We start from the raw sequence: 20,389 nt of genomic DNA, 5'->3' as shown, positions 1-20,389 counted from the left end.
AATAACATTACCTATTGTGTGTGTTTTTAAGTTTCAATAGTAATTCTAGAGAAGTTCTGCCCTACAGAAATATAACATATAATTTTAGATTTTCTAATTGCCACATTAAAAAAGCATAAAAACAGATGAATTTTATTTTAATATTTAACTGAATGTATCTAAAACTTTATTATTTCACCTGGTAACTAATGCCAAAAAAATATTTCATAGACTTTTTTTATACTAAATCTTTAAAATCCAGTGTTCATTTTATACTTAGAGCACATCTTTACTCAAATGCTAAATTTTATCAGGAACATCTAAATATGCATTTAAAATTCATAAAATTTATAGTAGTTTCACCTAGGTTGTTCCAAACATTTACAATTTTCCAATAGCGGATTCTAATATCAGTTTTTAAATAAAATTAAAAATTCAGCTCCTCATTCTTCTTAAGTGCTTAATAAACTCATGCAGCTAATGGCTACCACACTACACAGCACAGCTTTAGACAACAACAACCATGAAAGATAGAAGTGGGGTCAGTAGATAAGAAGTTAAAGGATACTACGTTCCTGGTTTTGTTCTGGAGGATGATACAGATAGAGAGTAATTTTAGACTTTGTTAAAATAAATTTAAAGTTATTTAAAAATTTTAAAAACAGAAATAAGATCTATAAACTTCGGTGGAATAAAGCACATTTATCAATAAAAAGCAGGAAAGTAAAGAACAAAATAAAGTTACTGAAACACCTAGAAGACTTCATGGTAATAATGCTCCTCTCTTACCAAGAACAGGACTCGACCCTGAGGCCAGCCTTAGGGCAAGATCACAAATAATAATGCCTTGTTGGGTAACTTTCTATGACTGGCACCTAGAAACCATGGCACCAGCCTATATTGTAATAAAGACATTTTAAACAAGTGAACACTCATGTTTACATAACTCTTGATTCCTCCTCGTTTCATTCATTAGGTACTATACTTAAAAATACATGCAATTATTAGAAATAAACATATACATGAAGTATTATGGTGTGATGGTTAACAGCAAAATTTCTGAGTAAAACAGCTTGGTCAGAATGCTGGTTCTATCACTTCCTAGCTGTGTGACCCACAGGAAATTTCTTAATCTCACTAAATCCCAATATTTTCCCCTGTGTTTGAGAAAGCTGCAGGGCTCACTGATTAAGATCACAGGCTCTAGAGCCAGATTTCGGAAGTGAAATCCCAACTCAGCCATTCCTTATCACAGGTGCTTTGAGGAAGTCTGTTAACCACTTGGTGCTTCAATTTTCTCATATGTAAAATGAGAACGGAAGAGGACACAAGTTACTGGGTGGTTGGAAGAATTAACATTATTAATGTAAAGTGCTAAGAACAGCCTGACTCATACAAAAAGACCTCTCTCTTAGCTGTGAGATGAAATTGCCTCACTGAACTGTTGTGAGAATAAAATGAAATTATAATATAATACTTCTCATATATTTGTATCTAATAATTTCACATATTTTTATTTAAACTAAGGCACACTATGAATATAAAACACTTATCTCAGGTCCGGTACATCCAGGCATTCAATAAATAGCTCAATTTTTAAATTAATTCAATTTTAATAGTAGTAAGTATATTTGTGCTAATTACTGACATACATTTCTCTTAAAATATTACATTTTGGAGCTAATTTTGAAATTTAAAACCACTTTTCCATCTTCCTACCTCTGAATGTGTATATAATTTACTTTCTGTGTGACTGAATACGTATTTGCCTTGGGCATATCTAAATAGCCCTGTTTCTAGACATGCCCACAAGGTAGAATAATAATGGATTCAATAAATACCTTGACCAAGAATCCCAACATGATTTGACTGAATTCTTCTAAGAAGACAGTGAAATGTACAATAAATAAGTAACCAGTGAAAAGGAATTCAACATTTTGATTTTGTTTGTTAACTTCGACAGTGATTTTTAAATTACTCAGGAGACTAACATCATATTTCAACACTCTAGGTGCTGTGAAAGCAGACAGCTTAAATGATGTTTATTTCAGTCACCATATCCAAATTGTGCCCTGCAGGAAACTGGAATATATTTAACTCTGGTGTAAACAAAAGCAACATTTTAGGAGAAAAATATAGGAAAAGAGGACCACTTGGTAACTGATCTTCCAAGGGAATTTTAATGTTATATGAAGATATTTTTAAACATATTTTTTTCCGTGAGAAAAATCAACCATGTAAAAATGCACAAGATTAAAGCTTATACTCTTTCAAAAACACTCCATTTGTTATTTGGTGGTTGAACATGTATTCCTATAATTGCAGTGAATTCGACATCAGGGTAGGATCTACTTGCTCCCTACTACTCATTGTGTACACTATTTGTCATCCCACAAAGTGGAGGCCTGCTGCTGTTAGAAGCTTGTTGTTTCACTGTGGTTCTCATAATAATTAAAAAGCTCATCATCACAACATCAAATATCCATTGATTGTTTTATACATACCAGGCACTGGGCCAAGTTATTTGCATTCACCGTCTCAATTAATTCTCATAATAGTGCAATGAAATAGAACATATCATTACTCCCATTTTACAGATGAGAAAACTGAGTCTTAGAGAATTAGGAACTTAGCAACTTAGGGAAAAGTTAAGGAATCTACCATAGATCATATAGCTAATAAACAGCAAATGCCAGAACCATACTGGAGTTGTCCCCACTGTATGAAATAATTAAGCCTATTTACAATGAAATGATTAAACTTATTACTTCCTTCCTTTGAAAACAATTTATTCATCCATTTGTTCTACAAATATTTACACTACCTGTGCTAGGTGCTATGGGGGATGAAGGGAAGATCAGAGCCATGAATGACTTCACGGTAAAGTCAAATTAGGATTACAAAACAAAATTAATTCAAAAATAGGCAATCAATCAAGTAACTTGTGCTGATATAGAAACACGGTGCCAGACAACTTCTGAAACACAACAGGGTGGTTAAAAGCTGTAACCGCTGACCCTTTTAACCAAACAACACTCTTTCACAGTGTTTCTTCTTTGGACATTCAGCCTGGCTAAACCTTTGAATGTTCACTGTTCGTATCTTCTCTTGTGGCTCATTATCCCTTTCTTCTATGAATTATAAATACTTGTGTATGTGTTCTACCTATCCCAATAGACTGAAAAATTCTTAAAAACAACGGCACTTACTCATTTGAGTTGGAAAAAACAGTAATTTTTCATTTAATTTCCCAAGGTGATGATATCTTGCATAAAGATGATGCCCAATGAATGTTTAACATGAAGTGAATGAATAATTAAATGTACAGCCCTACCATTTCGGAGCCTTTACTCAAATACAAATTCTATATCAATATTTAACTCAATTAAATGCAGCAAGCATTTACGGATGTCAGGCCCTTTCATATTCAGACAGGGAAACTCAATATTGCTAAGAAGGCAATTCTTTCCAAACTGATTTATAGATTCAATTCAATCTCTATCAAAATAATGGCAGGCTTTTTTTTTTTTTGTAGCAATATATAAGGTGATTCTAAAATTTACATGAAAACATATAAGACCAAATAGCCAGAAACAATTTTGGGAAAAAAGTAACAAAAAGTGAAAAATTGACATTACCTGATTTTAAATCTTAATATAAAACCATAGTAATCAAGATATCAAGATAGTGTAGTTTTTCTGTCCTTTTGAGACAGGGTCTTACTCTGTTGCCCAGGCTGGAGTGTAGTGGCGCAATCTTGGCTCACAGCAGCTTCAACACCCAGGGTTAAAGAGATCCTCCAGCCTCAGCTTCCTGAGCAGCTGCCACTACATGTGCACCCCATCATGCCCAGCTAATTTTTAAATTTTTTGTAGAGATGAGGTCTTGCTATGTTGCCCAAGCTGGTCTCAAACTCCTGACCTCAAGTGATCCTCCTGTCTCAGCCTCTCAAAATGTTGGGATTACAGGTGTGAGCCACTGCGACTACCCAAGATAATGTAGTACTGGTGTAAGAACAGACATACAGATCATAGATCATAATTGAGTGTCCAGAAATAAAATTTTACATTTATGACAGAGTTTCAACAAAGGTGCCTAGGCAATTCAGTGGAGAAAGGATGGTCTTTTCAACAAATGGTGCTGAGATAATTGGATTTCTACAGTAAAAAAATAAATTTAAACCCTAATCTCATACCATACAAAAAATTAACTCAAAATGGATCACATACCTAAATATAAGAGTTAAAAGTATAAAACCTCTAGGAGAAAATATCCGTAACCTTGAATTAGGCAAAGATTTATTAGATATAACACTAAATGGATTTCATCAAAATTTAAAACTTGTTCTTCAAAAGACACCATTAAGAAAAAAAAATTTTTAAGTCACAAACTGGGAGAATATAACTACCAATCATATTTATGATAAGGGACTTCTATCTCAGACATATAAAAAACTCTTACAAATCAATAATAAGACAACCCAATTAAAAATAGGCAAAATATCTGAATAGATATTTCACATATGATATACATTATGCTAGTAAACACACGAAAAGATGCTTATTGTTAGTAGTTATTATAGAAATATAAATGAAGATTCACTAGGATGTCTATAAGCAAAAAATGAACAATACCAAGTATGAACAAGTATGTTGGAACTGGAACTCATGCACTCTGGAAAACAGTTTGGAGGTTCCTTAAAATGTTAAACGTTGACTTTCATACCACCCACCAGTTCTACTCTTAGAAATCTTCTCAAGAGAAATGAAAATATATGTTCATGCAATAACTTACGTACAAATATTCACAGCAGCATTATTTATAACTCTAACCTGGAACAATCCAAATGTTCATCAACTTGTGAAAGGATAAACAAAGAGTAGAATATCCATACAATGGAATACTATTGGACTATAAAAAAAGAAAGATGTAATGATACATGCTACAACACATAGTGATCTCAAAGACATTATGCTGAGTAAAAAAAATCAGTCATAAAAGACTACACATCGTATCATTTCTTTTATATAAAATTTCCAGAAACGTTTAATCTAGAGACAGCAAAAGTAGATTAGTGCCTGGGACTAGGCTGGGAGTGGGGATTGGCTATAAACTCCATGAGGTACGTTTGTAGAATGATGGAAATGTTTCAAAACTGGATTATGATAATGGTTGCACAACTCTATACTTTACTAAAAATCCCTGAATTGTATAAATTGAATGGATGAATGGACTTTATAATAAGTAAATAATACTTCAATAAATGTTTTAATTGAGAGTGCTGAGTGGCTATATCCCTCAGCACTAGCCAGTACGTACTTTTAATCTTTTTTTAAACCAGATTGGTTATTTTAAAAAAATTACATCTCATTATTCTTAATAATGTATATATCTTTGATTTCTAGTAAAACTAAACATTTGTGTCTACACAGTCTTCGTTATTTTCCCATAAAGATATACATATTTTCCATAAGGAAATGTGGGATGCTATCTTTTTAAAATAGTAAACCTTTTTCAGTATATGTGGTACAAATATTTCTTCCCAGTTTTTCATAAATTTAAAATTTTTGTTAACAGTTTTTTTTTTTTGCCATCTTGAAATATTCATTTTCATGTAGCCAAATTTATCTGTGTTTTCATTTACAGTTTCTGTTTTTGGTGTTATGACAAGTAATATTCTTTTCAAAATTAACTATCACAAACCTTGATCACTGTTAGTTAAGCATCCCCTGTGCTATTAAGTCCAATGCCACTGCTACTGGGCCTTCCATTTCAAGGAAACAGATAAAAACCTAATTTCGAATTTCAAAGCTGAGGCAGATGGGCTTTCCTTCCTTAAACCTTTATTTTAAGTGTCAAGAGACATGACTGTTTACATGCCAAATTCATGGAAAATTGCCTCATTAGAGAATTTCTGATGTGATACATTAGACATTTAACATAGTTCTAGTGATAAGGAACTAGAAACTATTGATTAAAAGAAAGATGTAAAAATGTATTTCCTGTTGCTAATCATGCCAGGACTGTGATTCTAGGCCTCGCTGTCTGATGTCTCTTTGTAGAACATCAAATCATCACATAACATGACCACTGTCGGCATTTGTGGATGTCTGACCAGAACAGTCTAGAACTCAATCACTCATTGTCTCTCTACCACCTGAGTCCATGAATGTTATCATTTCCTTTGTAATTTCACTCACCCACCACCCATTACCTGATACAGGAAACTCACCTTTATTTATCTCTCACAAACTTAGAGATTAATATGCACTGAAGAACTCTTCACTAAGTGTTGTATTACTTCACAAAATACTATAGTATTTATAAGAAACCATTTGACTTAATGTAGCTATGACCATCACACACAAAGACACACATAAAACTTACAAAGAAATGTCATGAGAACATTTTAATATTAATGCAGATGATATTACAGCCCTGAAGTTGCATAACTGAAGGCTGGTCATGTTAAGATACAATCAGGAGACACATCTGAATACCTAGTAACCAAAAATGACTCTGACTTCTTCTTTGTATATTTGAGTTGTACCCACATGTTTAAGGCCAGCCCAAAGTTAACTTTCTTTCCTTATCTTTCCTACTGCTTGTGAAATCTATAACTACACATTCTGAAACATATACACAGTCTTATGTTATTCAACTGTTTTGTGCCTGCTAGTCTTATCACCTTACTAAACACAAGCTCCAAGAGGGCAAAAACAGTATGTTCCTGTAGCATTAAAACAGGGCTAGGATTCCAGATGCTTTCATTGACTTTATCTGTCCCACTTCTTACTCTGCAGAACTTACTCAAATGCTCATTAAATAACATTTCTTGATTTCTAGGAAAAGTTGATCCAGGGGGCTACGAAGGCAAAAAAAAAAAAAAAAAAAAAAAAATACTACGGGGACATTTTAAAAGTTTCTTATATCGTAGAGCAGACAGTTCTTTAGTCAAGAAAAATATTGTGTAGTATGTAAATGCTTTGGCAATTACCCCAGCTTTAAAGATGTTGAAGAGCTATGCATGGATTGCCTCCAATTCTTTTTTGTATCTAAGCAGGCTTTACCTAATGACAGTGGTTTCTCACATAAGTTCCACCGAACTTCAGGATTCCATGAGGCTGCTCTAATATTTGACTGATAGATGGGCTGGCAATGATCACTGTGTTTAATCTGAGGTTGTTTTTGCTCAGGTGCCAACTGAGGTTGTTAGGCTTTAGGTATAAACGGAAAGCCTTCCTATTAATCAAGAAGTTTTCCATCACTGGAGAACACTCTGATGTCCTGAAGGATGACACATAGGTGCCTGTACAGAGTTTAGCCCTTAGTCTCAGGACTACTGGCTAGCTTATGCATGGGGGTTCCCTGCCTTCCAAAGAAATAAAACCATAATTGTTATTTTACTGTTCTTTTCTTCTCCCCTCCATCCCCTTGAAAGAGGTAGACAGTTCCCCTGTAAGAATAATGGTTTCAGCAACTCCGGCCCTTGAATAAACAGCTAGAAAGTGTTCCATCATCAGGGTCCATTATACATAAAGTGTGCACACCTAACCTACTGTTTATGTAAACATTTGTTAATAATTCCCAGGAAAAAAGATGGCCCCCAGCTCACTTACTCTGTAACCCATATCTTGATTAGTTCCTCTATAGGAATGCCTCTACTAGCATTCCCAACCCATCATTAACCCTCAGTTAAAATGATGACAATGGTGACATCATTTAATATTCTAATTCTAGTAAAACAGGGCTAGGAAATATTTTCATAAAATGTAAGTTTAAATAATAAATCTCAAGTATTAGTCTTCTTAATATGCCATCTGTCTTCTTAAACTGGGAGTACCTTTGGATTTCCTAAACTGCTCTTGACCCACCTTTTCCTAAATGAGTACATAATGGGTGAGAATAAGACTTTGGCATCTATAGTATCTGATCAAATCTTTACTAGCAGTTATTGGTTGGTGAGATGCAGGACAATTTATTTCTTTAAGTCTCAGTTGAATGGGGATAACACTGCTTAAGGTGTTCTGAGAATTAAATGAGATAATGCAAGTCAAATTCTGCATAGCGTGAGGCACACAGTATGTGCACAACAAACTAAGAGTTTTAAACACTTTCAATTACCATTATGTTTAAAAAATGGAGTAGGAGGCAACTTTCCACCCAATTCTCAGTAATAACATATGAGGGAAAAGCTGAATTTTTTAAACTTCAGTATTTTAAAGTAATGCAGTCACTCACACACACAAATTAGTCCATGGTCTTTGATAAAACAGGATATTAAGTATAATTTTGCTTCAAACTGAATACCCACACTCGTTGACCCCATTGGAAACACTGAGGCTGGCGGTGGAAGGATGCAAAGCACTTGCCCAGGAACCAGCCATCACACACTGGTTTCTCAGGGAGGAGGAAAGCCTTCCCTTCCTTCCCTGGGAAAGTCTCAGCCCCACCCCGAGGCAGATTTGTGTCTCCGAACGTGGTAGTCGGTGTCCAGGGCCTGCGCAGAAGGGGACAGTCCGCAAGGGGCGGAAGATGGGACAAAAATGACTCCAGTTCGCTTTACACGCAGAGGGGCGGACAGCACACGGACTCCGCCTTCCCCAACTGAGTGTGGGTTCCAGTTACTGGGGAGGACCTGTTGGCCCCCTGACCTTGGACGAGCCATATTGGATACCCGGGCGCTGTCCCGCCTTCCACGCTGCCAACTCCGCTGCTCTCACCGTGAACTGCGGGTAGGTCCAGACCGCCAGGCCCCGCCTCGCCGGCCCCAGCCCTGATTGACACTGGAGTTGGTACATACGGGTCTGCCGCGGAGGCGAGCAGGAGGGTGAGCGCTATTTTAAACATGGCTTTCTGTCTCCCTTAGCTTCGGAGCCACCCAGCCGCGGGCACAGCCGCATGGGAATAATCCCAACATCTGCCCGATTTATTTTCTTCCCTCTCCCTATGTTTGGACGTGTTTTTCTCCCCTCTCTGTTTTTCCTTTACACTAATTCGCAACCTGGCAGTTTGCAAAGAGGAAACTCCCCTTCGGAATGGAAAGCCGCTTTTGCTTCTTGTTGTCGGGAGAAACCATTCCAGCAAGAATGAGTTCAAAAAGAGGAGAAACCGCGTCACTGGAGAGAAAGTAACATTCAGAGATCGATGAGGACAGAGGGAGGGGGAGAGGGAGAGAGGAATGTCTGCAACAGGCATCTAAAAACAAGTGTGGAGGAGCAGAGATTCCCAATCCCTAGGTTACTACCGCGCGCGTTCTTTGCGCAAGCCATTGCAATGCCAGGATTCACTATAAGCACAATTTTAAGGCCTTTTAAATCTTTTTTGGTAAGACTTACCTTTCTTTTCGGCATAATGACTATATCGGTGAAGTAAAAAGTAAAGCAACCGGCTGGAACTGCTGGCGCTGCCGCTGGATGCTGCCTCTGCTGCTGCAGCTGCTCACGCGCAGGGCACGGCGTAGCCCGGCCTCTTCGACCTGCACCTCCGCGGCTCCCTCCGGGGGCCCTCTGCTCGCCTCCCTGCTGCTCCAATGAGGAGCCCCGCCAGCCGGCTGCGAGGCCCCATTGGCTGAGGCAACGTTCTAAATTCCACGAGGGCACGCCCACCTCCGCGCGCGGTACGCGCTGTTGTCGTTTCCACTTCACCGAAAAATCTGCCTGGCGACTGAGCATGCCCAGTTCAACTAGTAGCCCCCAGGCCACACAATCCTGAAGTTTCATTGTTTCACTGCTCTCTCTTGGAGCTCGCAAGAGTAAGAACAGTGTGTGCCTTCATAGGAAGGACAAAGAGTAACACTGAACACGTAAACTTTATAATGTAAGTATATACACAGCAGGTACTTTATACATTTCCTATCCATAAAGACTTTTAATGAGTGTTACATGATGGGGACCTGTAAAGAGTGGGAAGGTACTCTGTTCTGGAAAAGCGTGGCAACCTCTAAACGTCTCAGTTTCCTCCTCTAGATATACAGTGACAACAGTCGCTAAAATAGCTCTAATTTTCTAAAATCTGTGATTATAAATCACTCACTAATTCAGCCAACTTCAAACTAGATGTGAAGAGGAATAGGACATGTTTATTATGGAAATTAGGAAAAGAAAGAACAAGGTAAAAACTGATTATTTTATATTTGAAACATATATTTGAATCACACCTGTCATGTTACACCTTATGCATAATGTTTCTTAACGTTCTGCAAGGCATAAAATGAGCATTGCAAAAATACTTCTGAATTCATTTTATGAGACCAGATTTACTCTGCTATCAAAACCAGTGAAAGACTTCAAAAGAAAAGAAAGTTACAGACCAATATCTCTTATAAAATAGACACAAGAGTCATGAACAAAATTTTAGTAAATGAAACTCAACAACATTTAAAGGGACAATACATCATGACCCATGGGGCTTATCTTGGAAATGCAAGGTTACTTTTTTAATATCTAAGAATCAATCAATATAATTTGCAGAATTAATAGAATTAAAGGGGGAAAACAATCCTTTTAGCAGATGCAGGAAAAGTGTTACTTGAATGGGTAAGCTAATTGTGATGAACACATACAGTGGAATACTACTCAGCAATAAAAAGGAATAAATTTTCCTACATGGATGAATATCAGAAACAAAATTCTGCATGAAAGATGTCAACTACAAAAGATCAAAATGAATGACCTCATTCATATGAAATTATAGAAAAAGCAAAATTGGGCAAAGTTAGTTTCAGAATCAGCAGGCAAATCTCACATCTGTTGAAGCCTTTTAAAAATATGGCCAAATCCACCTTGGTAACACAGAGCCTGCAAATATGTATTAAAAATATCTTCAAAGAATGAAGTTTAATATTTCACTTTTTCTTTAGTAATTTTCAGAATAAATTAATTGATCTAGCATACTCCAGAGGTAGTTAATGACTTTCTTTTTTGGAACATCTTTATGAAAGCATGGATTTTTATATATTTGGTGTGCATCAGTGTATTGCTATCATTATTATTACCTTTTTAATGCTCATGTTACCACATCTTTAGCCAATGCATGCCTCTTCAAATTAGTGCCTGTGTCCCTTTGATAGGATCCCAACTATTTTTGATAGATTCCCTGTTCTCAGACATTCAGCGAATGACAATAGTATACTCAAACAAACTAAGATAAAAACCAGTTGCTTAGAGCTAGATAAAAGTTTACAGGTTAATAATTTTACCATTAAAATAATATTTATAATGAAGATGTCTTGCAAGAGATTAATCTGCCAAGCGCTTGATAGTTAAAAAAGTGAAAATATTTTTAATAAGATATGTGTGAGAAGGATACTGAGTAGCATTTGCAATCTGGGTGGCTATGTTTTTTATGGAGATGGAAAAGTGCCACATCAAAGGTAGTGGCTTCTTTGTTAATTTTTTTCAAAACCAAACAGTCCGATCAACAACAGCAAACAAAACTGTAAATGTTTTTGCTGCACATAATAAAAATTATTCAATGAAATTGAAGCTTGCTTGTTGGATAAAGAAAGTTGACTGTGGGGACTTTAAGTCCTTGGAACCTTTAGTTCATTTACAAGTTATGAAAATAACAGTTTTGGTTGAAAAACAACAGCATCGCTTATCTTTCCTTTGATGTAGATTGCACCTGTCTGAGCACTACTCTAGGAAATGAAGTGTTCTCCCTTGTACCTTGAGTAGCCTTCAGGATCTGGGAAAGTCAACACAAACCTCTACTGGTGGCCTTGGAGGTAAGAGGAGTAGGCAGAGAATGATTTGGCGGGTAGTTATAATTCTAGGCTAAGAGATAAAGACATCTGGGCAGAAATGAACATGTCACATACAAGACAGTGAGGAGGTCAAGCTGGTAAGAAGTACAGACTCATTTATGTATTCCATTGAGCATTTCTACTACTTTGGAATATCAGCCACTAAGACAGTAAAAGTAGGATGCATATACTATAGCTAAGATAGACATGGATTAATTAACAGAGTTACTGACTGAGAAAGAAAGAAGAAAAAAATAGTGAACAAACTTGTTTTCCAATTCCAACTCCTCTCCTCTTTTTACCTACTCAAAACTGTTGGAACTGTACACCTACTCCACATTTTTCAAACAGCAGGTCAAAAGCATTTATAGTGTCATGACTATCATTAAGGAAAAGAAAGAGACAGAGACATTGACAGACACAGACACACACACATACACAGAGTGAGAGAGAATGAGAGAGAGAGGGAGCGAAAGAAAGAGAGAAGGGAAGGATAAGAAAAGCAAAGAAAGGGCCAAGCATAGAAAATATCAGAGTGTATTTCACATGGCAGAGGTAAATAATGTTTTATAAGATAATTGTTTCTATTTTCCATATGTGCTCATATAAACACATGAAGAACACATACATGTATGTGTGTGTTTTGGATTGTGACATGAAATATATTTTTAGTATGGTGTTGATCAAAAAAATTGAATGCCACTGCCAATCAATCTTGTGGATCTTTGGCATTCCAAAAAATGCTTAATATTAAAATTGTTTTAGAGGTAGGATCTCAGTCTGCTGCCCCAGGCTGGCATGCAGTGGCACAGTCATAGTGCACCACACCTCAGACTGCTGGGCTAAAGAGATCCTTCTGCCTCAGCCTCCTGAGTAGCTATATAGGTCTAAGCCAACACACCAGGTTTGAGAGGAAGTTTTCAAAGGACAGAATAATTTGCAAATCACCTCCCTTTTGAACTGATTCTCTTTTCCTCCTTTAGGCAGACACAGACAGGGTCCCTTAGGCTTTTGCTGTAAGTAATGACAAATTACTAGAGAGGTCAGATCTAGAATCTACATATTGTTGCTTCTGATAGTTGCAACTGTACACCTACTTTGCATTTTTCAGACAGCAGGGCAAAAAAAATGATAGTCATGACTCTCATTAAGGAAAAGAGACAGAAACATAGACACATACACACACACACATACACACACACACACAAGGAGAGACAGAGGGAGAAAGGAAGAAAGGGGAAAAGCGAAAATGATAGTGTGTTGCTTCTAATAGTTTGTAATTCCAGATTAAGTTACTATTCTTCCATAAATAGGCCAAAAAATTACACAGTGAAGAATTCAGGTGTGTAACAAAACAACATAAAAAACAACAAATAAGAGGTGGCAAAAGAATATTTTCTTTGTATTTACTAGTCAAGTCTCTACTTTGATTGGTGCTAACTTTTGAAGAGACCAAGGATAGTTTTTACAAAGCAACAAGGAGAGTCCAAGAGCCAATGGTCCCAAATCCAATGAGCAGCCTGATAATAGTGCAGATCTCCAGGCCTCAACCCCATGGTATTGAATGGCTAGGCTTGGGAATCTGCATTTTTCAAATGAGCTTTTGATGTGTTGCTTACACTATAATTTGGGAATTCTAGACTAGGCCCTTGCTCTCAACAAATACTTGCTGAATGCCGCTACTTAGATTCTGATGATAGATATCTATAAAAGCCTGTGGACTTCTTAACACACTTTCAGTGCAGGAGCATAATTCTGTAAGTGAAACTTGCCCCACAGACCTCACCTTGTGCTTTTGCTCCATCTCAGTTTTGCTGGGCACAGCCTGCTTATTTCACATTCTTCCTCTTCTCTAGTTGCAAGAAACCTAAATAATACTTAAAAACTGCACACATCCGGATACCTAGAAAAGTATTTTCTTCTTCCCAGGCAGCCCTCTAGGCAGCTCCTTTGGCCCCCATGAGATGAAAATTCCTGACCCGGAATCCTCAAAGGGAACTTACTTTGGCCAAAGCCCCACAAGCCACACCCTTTCGAGGCTAAATGTTAGTGATTGCATAAGCATATCTCAACCATATTAATAGCAAGAGGAGTCAGGGTATTCTGTGACCTTCCAAGGAACTCACTCTTTGTTTTCCCAGCCTTTGATCAAATTTAATATTTGTGCAGATTCTTTACCCCAGGTATGTTTTACAGTTTTCCCACCCCTGGTACTTTTCAGGTTCAATCTCTGTGCTATTTACCTCTCCTTCTTGCTCCTGCTGCTTAAGCTCACAGGAGTGTGATTAACTTGCTCTTTGTAGCTCCCAAATTTGGGGATGAATTAGATATGATCAGTGGCTAGAACCAGGGATTGGACTACATTGGTTTAGCCATTCCTTTCTGTCAGATTGTTAGCATGGCTGGTACCAACAGCCATCTAGGCTCAAGGAGGTGAGAAGGTTAAGGGAAGGAAATCCCCAAAGTTCATAGTGAGGACACAGCAAAGTAAGGACTCCATCCCATCCCGTTCGGTAAAAAGCCACAAGCTGCAAGGTGCCAAAAACCAATTAGTGGTTGTTGCAGAGCTCTCCAACTGAATTGCACATTCTCAGTGCCAGTACACTCTCGAATACAACCACACCCTCTTCTCTAAGCTAGCAATTTTGACTACTCGTTTTTGGTGTCTTCTACATTTCCTTCAGATCTCAGAATCCCTGGGGGCTTATAAAGAATATCCTTATCACTACTCCCAAGGGTCTTGCCTTTCAGAGATACCATACCATTTTCCTTTTCTCAACGAAAGCAAGAATATGCTGATTTGGGGAAATGAGAATCAAATGAATCATTCTGAAAAATACCATATGGCAACTGGAGATGATTTTCAGGTTAGTTTGGTTAATAACTCTTACAATTTTCAAGCACTAAGAAAGCATTAGGCAATAAAATGAGTTTGGCCAGGTCAGAATGAATTCTAGCCACCAGCCAATAAATTTTTGTCCAGGAGTGGAAAACTAGCCTGGAAATGTGCCATAATCTTCAAGGCTGCTTATCTGCATAGGGTTTTTGTTGTTTTTAAAACATAGGATTGTGCTACTCCTACAAAAAATTTCTCATCCTTTTCCACCTTCTCATTCCCACTCCCACTTCTGCTCTCTGGAATCGTAAGCAAATGGATTCTTTTTCTCCCCCTATGACTAAATAATCCAATTTACTTTTTAACATGTCAAAAAAAATTTTTAAGTTTTAACCATTTTAAAAATAAATGCTTATCAAAAAGTTTGGAATTTGCAGTTATAGGCATGAATTCAAATCTCAAGCTATTGAGCTACCACCACATTACTCAACCTCTTTGAATCCTGGTTTCCTTATTGTAAAATGAAAAAAATAATGTCTAGTCAAGGTAGATATTGCTAGTTACCTGCCCAATAGTCACGCTAGCTTTCTTCCTACTAACAGAATTCTGATTTTGGAAATAAGACTGGTCAAAACAAAACAAAATAATCTTCAGTTCCTCCAGCTCCCTGGTAGATAGAGGTTGCTATGTGACACCTTTGGGACTAATGAAATGTATGTGGAAGTCACAAGGTGGTTGTGTAAACACCACCAAATAACAGGGCAAACCTAGCCAGGCAGCTAGCTGACTTGTGCCTTTGTTCTTTCTCTCCTTTGATCCTGGACGTTGCTAACAGTGTCCGGAAGTAGAACAGCCGTCTATGTCCAAAAAGAGAAGGGTCACAGTTAAGGATGAAAGAGCACAAAGGCAGGCCTCCAGGTCTCTGCAGTGGCCCCAGATTGCCCAGCTTTAGTCTACTTTTAATGTTTGGAAAATAAACACCATGTTTGATCAAGCCACTTTAGGTGGATGTCTGTGATGTGCAGCTGAATACTATCCCTAACTGATACATGCTTCATGGAACTGGTGTGAAAATTGAAGATGATAAACCACCAAACTACAGGAATGTGCACATTCCTGAAGGATGAGGCTTAACATATTTTGTTTGAAGCAATTATATTACACTCCCCCTAAAATGATAAAAGAGAGCACAGAAAATATTTAACTTTTCCTGAATCCCTAAGGGCCTGATTATGAACAGTTAGCATAAACCTCTTAAAATTACTTTGAAGTAGGTAGGGATAAAAATGATTAAAAGAAGTATTTTATTGTTGCCATAGAACGTGGTGCTACATAATATGGCCTATTGCTATGTTGTACTGATGTAAATGCTGGATTGTTGCTCATGTGCCTCCCTACCCTCCAGATGCTGGAGTTCCCACTGCAGCTAGGGTTCTGGATGGAACTTGCATTTGGCTAATTAGATGCATTAGCATGAGGTATAGACAGTGGAGGTTAGGAAAAGGCCACACTTTTGCTACATCTGCTGTGTCTGCTGCTTCTATTTTTCCTAAAACGACGTCAGCAAAGATCCCAGGCACTAGCACTGTGGGTTTGGAGAGGCACGTCTCCTTGTGCTCACTCTGTAGCAAGTGAGGTGTGGTCTGAAATTGGCAGAGATAGGGGCTTCATGACTGGGAAAGTATTTTTATTCTTATACAGTCCTGATACTAGTGGATTCCTGCTTGCAAAAGAGACATCGCTCCTTTGACGATCTTGTTCTGAGTGTGACTCTGGGAGACTTCTGAAAGTTCAGCCCACAGTCTGGCTCTTTAGTCCTCTGAGCTATCCCATAAGCTATTGAATCTTTGAAACATTTTTTCCTTAAATTAGATAGAGTGGGTTCTGTTCTCTACAACTGAATCCAGAACTACAGAGCTTCCTTTAGTGTTGCTTAACAAATCTTTCCAGCTTTCAGAGACATGCTTGGCTGGGCTCAATGGCTCGTGCTTGTAATCCTAGCACTTTGGGAGGCCAAGGTGGGTAGATTGCTTGAGCCCAGGAATTTGAGACCAACCTGGCAACATGGTGAAACGCCATCTCTACCAAGAAAAACCCCACAAATATCAGCTGGGCATGGTGGCATGTGCCTGTAGTCCCAGCTACTCAGGAGGCTTAGGTGGGAGAATCGCTTGAGCCAGGGAGGTTGTGGAGGTTGCAGTGAGATGAGATCATGTCACTGCACTTCAGCTTGGGTGACAGAGCCCAACCCTGTCTCAAAAACAAAACAAAAAACTCTACAGAACAACAACAAAAGCTACACATTCTCCTCTCACTGGAGCTGATTATGGAAACAGATGTTGATACAGAGATTGCCCATGTGTGTCTTTCAGTGATCACAGTGAACAGAACCCTTTGAAGATCACCCCCTACAATGGACATAGAGCTATCAAAGCTGGAAGTGAACCTTTTATTTAAGCTGCTGAGATTTGAGGGAAATTTGTTTCCACAGGATTATCTATCTTGTCCTGAAATGATAGAACTTAGAACCTAAGAGAAAGGTGCTGCTTTAATAATAAAACAAACCCTAAAATACGTGGCATTGGCTTAATAGCTGGTCAGAGGAATCAAGCAAACTATTACTGAATCCTAGAAGAATGGAAATTCATTTCTCTAGTGGGGAAAAATTTGGTAAGACTATTGCCTACAGTAATTTGAAGGCAAAAGGCATATCTAACCTTAGGGAAGAGGTTGAAAACAGATTATCATTACTGTTTATTGCTTATCAACTGTAGTTAATTAGATATTATAAAAAAATATATGCTCAGAGAAGACTTGGTCAGTTTGTAAGAACAGATGAAACAGACTTAGAGAATCTACAAAGTCAAAAACTTACAAGGTTGGAAAAGGCACCTCCTTCTCAGTCTAAATAATGAAAGGTAAAATTGATCCTTTGAGCAACAAAAGCACATTGAAACTCTGCTTTATTGGCAAGGATCAGATCACTGATTGTGAATTAGGGTGTGGTGCCCAGTAATTCCCTCAATTAGACAAAATGGCCCAGAATGACTTAAATTGGTTCATGGGAAAAGGTGTAGCTGTCACTGCTAGGCACAAGAAACCTATAACTGGGGGAGAGGAGACAGAGGGAGAAGAGGGAGGAGGGAGGGAAAACAGAAGTGCTGGGGCAAGAAAACACAGAAGTATAGCAAAGAAATATGTCTAGAAAGGAAACATGGGAGTAAGTCAGAAGACAACCAAGGTTAATTTTGTAAGATAGTTTTACTGCTAAACAAAGGCTCTAACCTGGATTAAATGTGATTGTTGCAATTTGAGACTTAACATAGCTGTTGTAGTCTCCACCAATGATAGGCAGGAAGCAGGCTGAGAAAGCTGGTCAATTTCTAAAACAGACATATCTTCAGTGCCTATTCAAACAAGCCTAAAAGGAGAATCCAAGAGTCACGGAGCTCAGTGGACAGGGGAGCTCCTTTTAGGAAATCCAGCCTATTCAAGGAACTTTTCCAGTAGGGAGTTTAAAACATCTGCCAAGTCTAGAAATTGTTACAGGCCAATGACTGCCATACGTTTCCCATTCTTCCACTTTATAATGTGAGTATTTATTGAAGGCATCTTGACTCTGTTCTACCACTGGATAATGTGTGAGTGGGAGGTGAGAGGGCCAGGTCTCTGGAGCAAAAGAAGATACACACAGACCTATTTTACAGACTCCTTCATATTATCCCATCACAGAAAGACTACCACGCATCATCCAGGGATCTGGGTTTTGAAGTTGATGCCATCAATGAGACTTTTGAGTTATCTTCCCTCGGAGGAAAGTAAAGAATGCATTTTATATGTGGGAAGGAAGATGAAGGAAGTATTTCATGCCCTGAAATGAAGACTGCAATAGTCATTACTACTATTCACCATATATTTCTGCTTTACTCCTTCATGACAGTATTATACTTCCCTTCCCCATCTTTAAAAGGTAGGTATAATAAGGTAACTTGCTTTGGCTAATTAAATGTGAAGAGAAGTGATGTGTGTCTTTTCTGAGCATCATTTTTTTTTTTTTTTTTTACTGTGGCAAAAAAGACATAAAATTGATCATCTTAGCCATTTATAGTATGTAGTTCAGTAGTGTTAAGTATATTCCCATTGTTGTGAAGTTCATCTCCAAAATCTTTTCATCTTGCAAAACTTAAAACTCTATACCCATCAAACAACTTCCCTTTTCCACCTCCTCCAGCCCCTGGTAACCACCATTCTTCTTTCTGTATGTCCCTCATGTAAGTTAGATCATACAGTATTGGTCTTATTTTGAGTTGCTTTTTTCACTTAGTGTAATGTCCTCAAAGTCCATTCATGTTGTAGTATGTAACAGAATTTCCTCCATTTTTGGAGGCTAGGTAATATTCTATTATATGAATATACCACATTTTATTTATGTGTTCATCCATCAGTGGACATTTGGGTTGCTTCTACCTCTTGGCTACTGTGAATAGTGTTGCTATGCTGAGCAGCATCATCAAGAGCCAGTGGGTGATTCACTAGACTGCCCCCATCTTTTATTTATTTATTTATTTATTTATTGCATTTTAGGTATTGGGGTACATGTGAAGAACATGCAAGATTGTTGCATAGGTACACACATGGCAGTGTGATTTGCTGCCTTCCTCACCATCACCTATATCTGGCATTTCTCCCAATGCTGTCTCTCCCCAACTTCCCAACCCCTGCTGTCCCTCCCCTATTTCCCCGACAGACCCCAGTGTGTGATGCTCCCCTCCCTGTGTCCATGTGTTCTCATTGTTCAACACCCACCTATGAGTGAGAACATGCAGTGTTTGATTTTCTGTTCTTGTGTCAGTTTGCTGAGAATGATGGTTTCCAGGTTCATCCATGTCCCTACAAAGGACACGAACTCATTGTTTTTTTATGGCTGCATAGTATTCCATGGTGTATATATGCCACGTTTTCCCTGTCCAGTCTATCATCGATGACTGCGCCTGTCTTTTGCTGCCATGAGCAAGGAATCATATGCAAAGATAGGCTTCTCTCCACCTGGGCTTTTGGATTATCAAAATGAGCAGAGCTCCCAGCTGACCCAAGATGGACGTGTAGAGTGAATGAGAAACAAGACTTTGCCATTTTGAAGCCACAGAGATTTGGGAATCTTTTTTCTTTTCCTAGTGAAAACTGATAAGGTTTTAAAATTAAAACTTGACTCTTCCAAAGTTTGCAGAGAAGAACTTTGATCAGAGTCTCCCATAATGGAGAAAGTGGATGTATTTGAGCCCTGTAATTCTCTTGTCTCCTGTAGTTACACCTTCTTCTTGAGTTTGTGGGGGTGGGAGGGTAGGATGGATGGCCATATCCATAGCTTCTCCTTCTTTAACTGGCCAAAGTCTGGAGAAATCACAAATCCTGTTTTCTTGTTCCTCATCCATTTATCTCTTTTTCTGTACTCTAAATTGGCAACTTCATTGCACTCTGTATTTGGTAGGATTAGCTTTGGTTGTGAGTATCAAAACTCCCAAGTAACAATGGCTAGGAAAATAGAGTTAATATTTTCCCTCACATTAAAAACACAGGGTTGACGTAGTGGTTCCACAACTAACTGGGACACACTCTTCTGTCTCATTACTCTTTCACCTTCATTATGCACTTGTATCTTGGTTAAAGATGTCTAATCCACCTTCATTCCTCATATGTGCATTTTGGCCAGCAGGAAGGATAAAAGATAAAGAAAGGCCCTTCCTCTTTAAGGCAACTTCCAGAAGCTGCATATATCACTTTCATTTACATCCCATCATAGAATTTAGTCACATCAAAGGAAGTGGAGA

The 20,389-nt window shown here is 38.0% G+C and overlaps 1 protein-coding gene and 1 long non-coding RNA gene across 6 annotated transcripts in view; one reads left to right on the top strand and one right to left on the bottom strand.

The window, feature by feature from the left end:
- The window catches only part of HMGN3 (high mobility group nucleosomal binding domain 3), a 28,808-nt gene extending 19,344 nt beyond the window's left edge, over positions 1-9,464 (bottom strand). For 3 of the 5 annotated variants that reach the window (XM_012471794.2, XM_012471795.3, XM_012471797.2), the window contains exon 1: positions 9,318-9,454. In XM_012471794.2, the coding sequence (XP_012327217.1) occupies positions 9,318-9,332 (15 nt within the window). In that variant the 5' untranslated portion in view covers positions 9,333-9,454. Of the gene's footprint in view, positions 1-9,317 lie in introns of all 5 variants that reach the window. The other 2 variants (XM_012471798.2, XM_012471796.3) reach the window with 1 other exon arrangement.
- A 248-nt stretch (positions 9,465-9,712) lies between these two features.
- Positions 9,713-18,650, top strand: LOC105730528 (uncharacterized). The gene is made up of 3 exons (XR_001110499.3): positions 9,713-9,798; positions 11,598-11,707; positions 18,294-18,650. It is a non-coding gene; the product is annotated as an uncharacterized LOC105730528 (long non-coding RNA).
- The last annotated feature ends 1,739 nt before the right edge of the window (positions 18,651-20,389 follow it).

Source organism: Aotus nancymaae, unplaced genomic scaffold (assembly GCF_030222135.1).
Source record: "Aotus nancymaae isolate 86718 unplaced genomic scaffold, 86718_ANA_hifiasm-v0.15.2.pri h1tg000040l, whole genome shotgun sequence".
NCBI classification, from domain to species: domain Eukaryota; kingdom Metazoa; phylum Chordata; class Mammalia; order Primates; family Aotidae; genus Aotus; species Aotus nancymaae.
The sequence above is the reverse complement of the archived record's forward strand: the minus strand, read 5'-3'. Positions and strand labels throughout refer to the sequence as shown.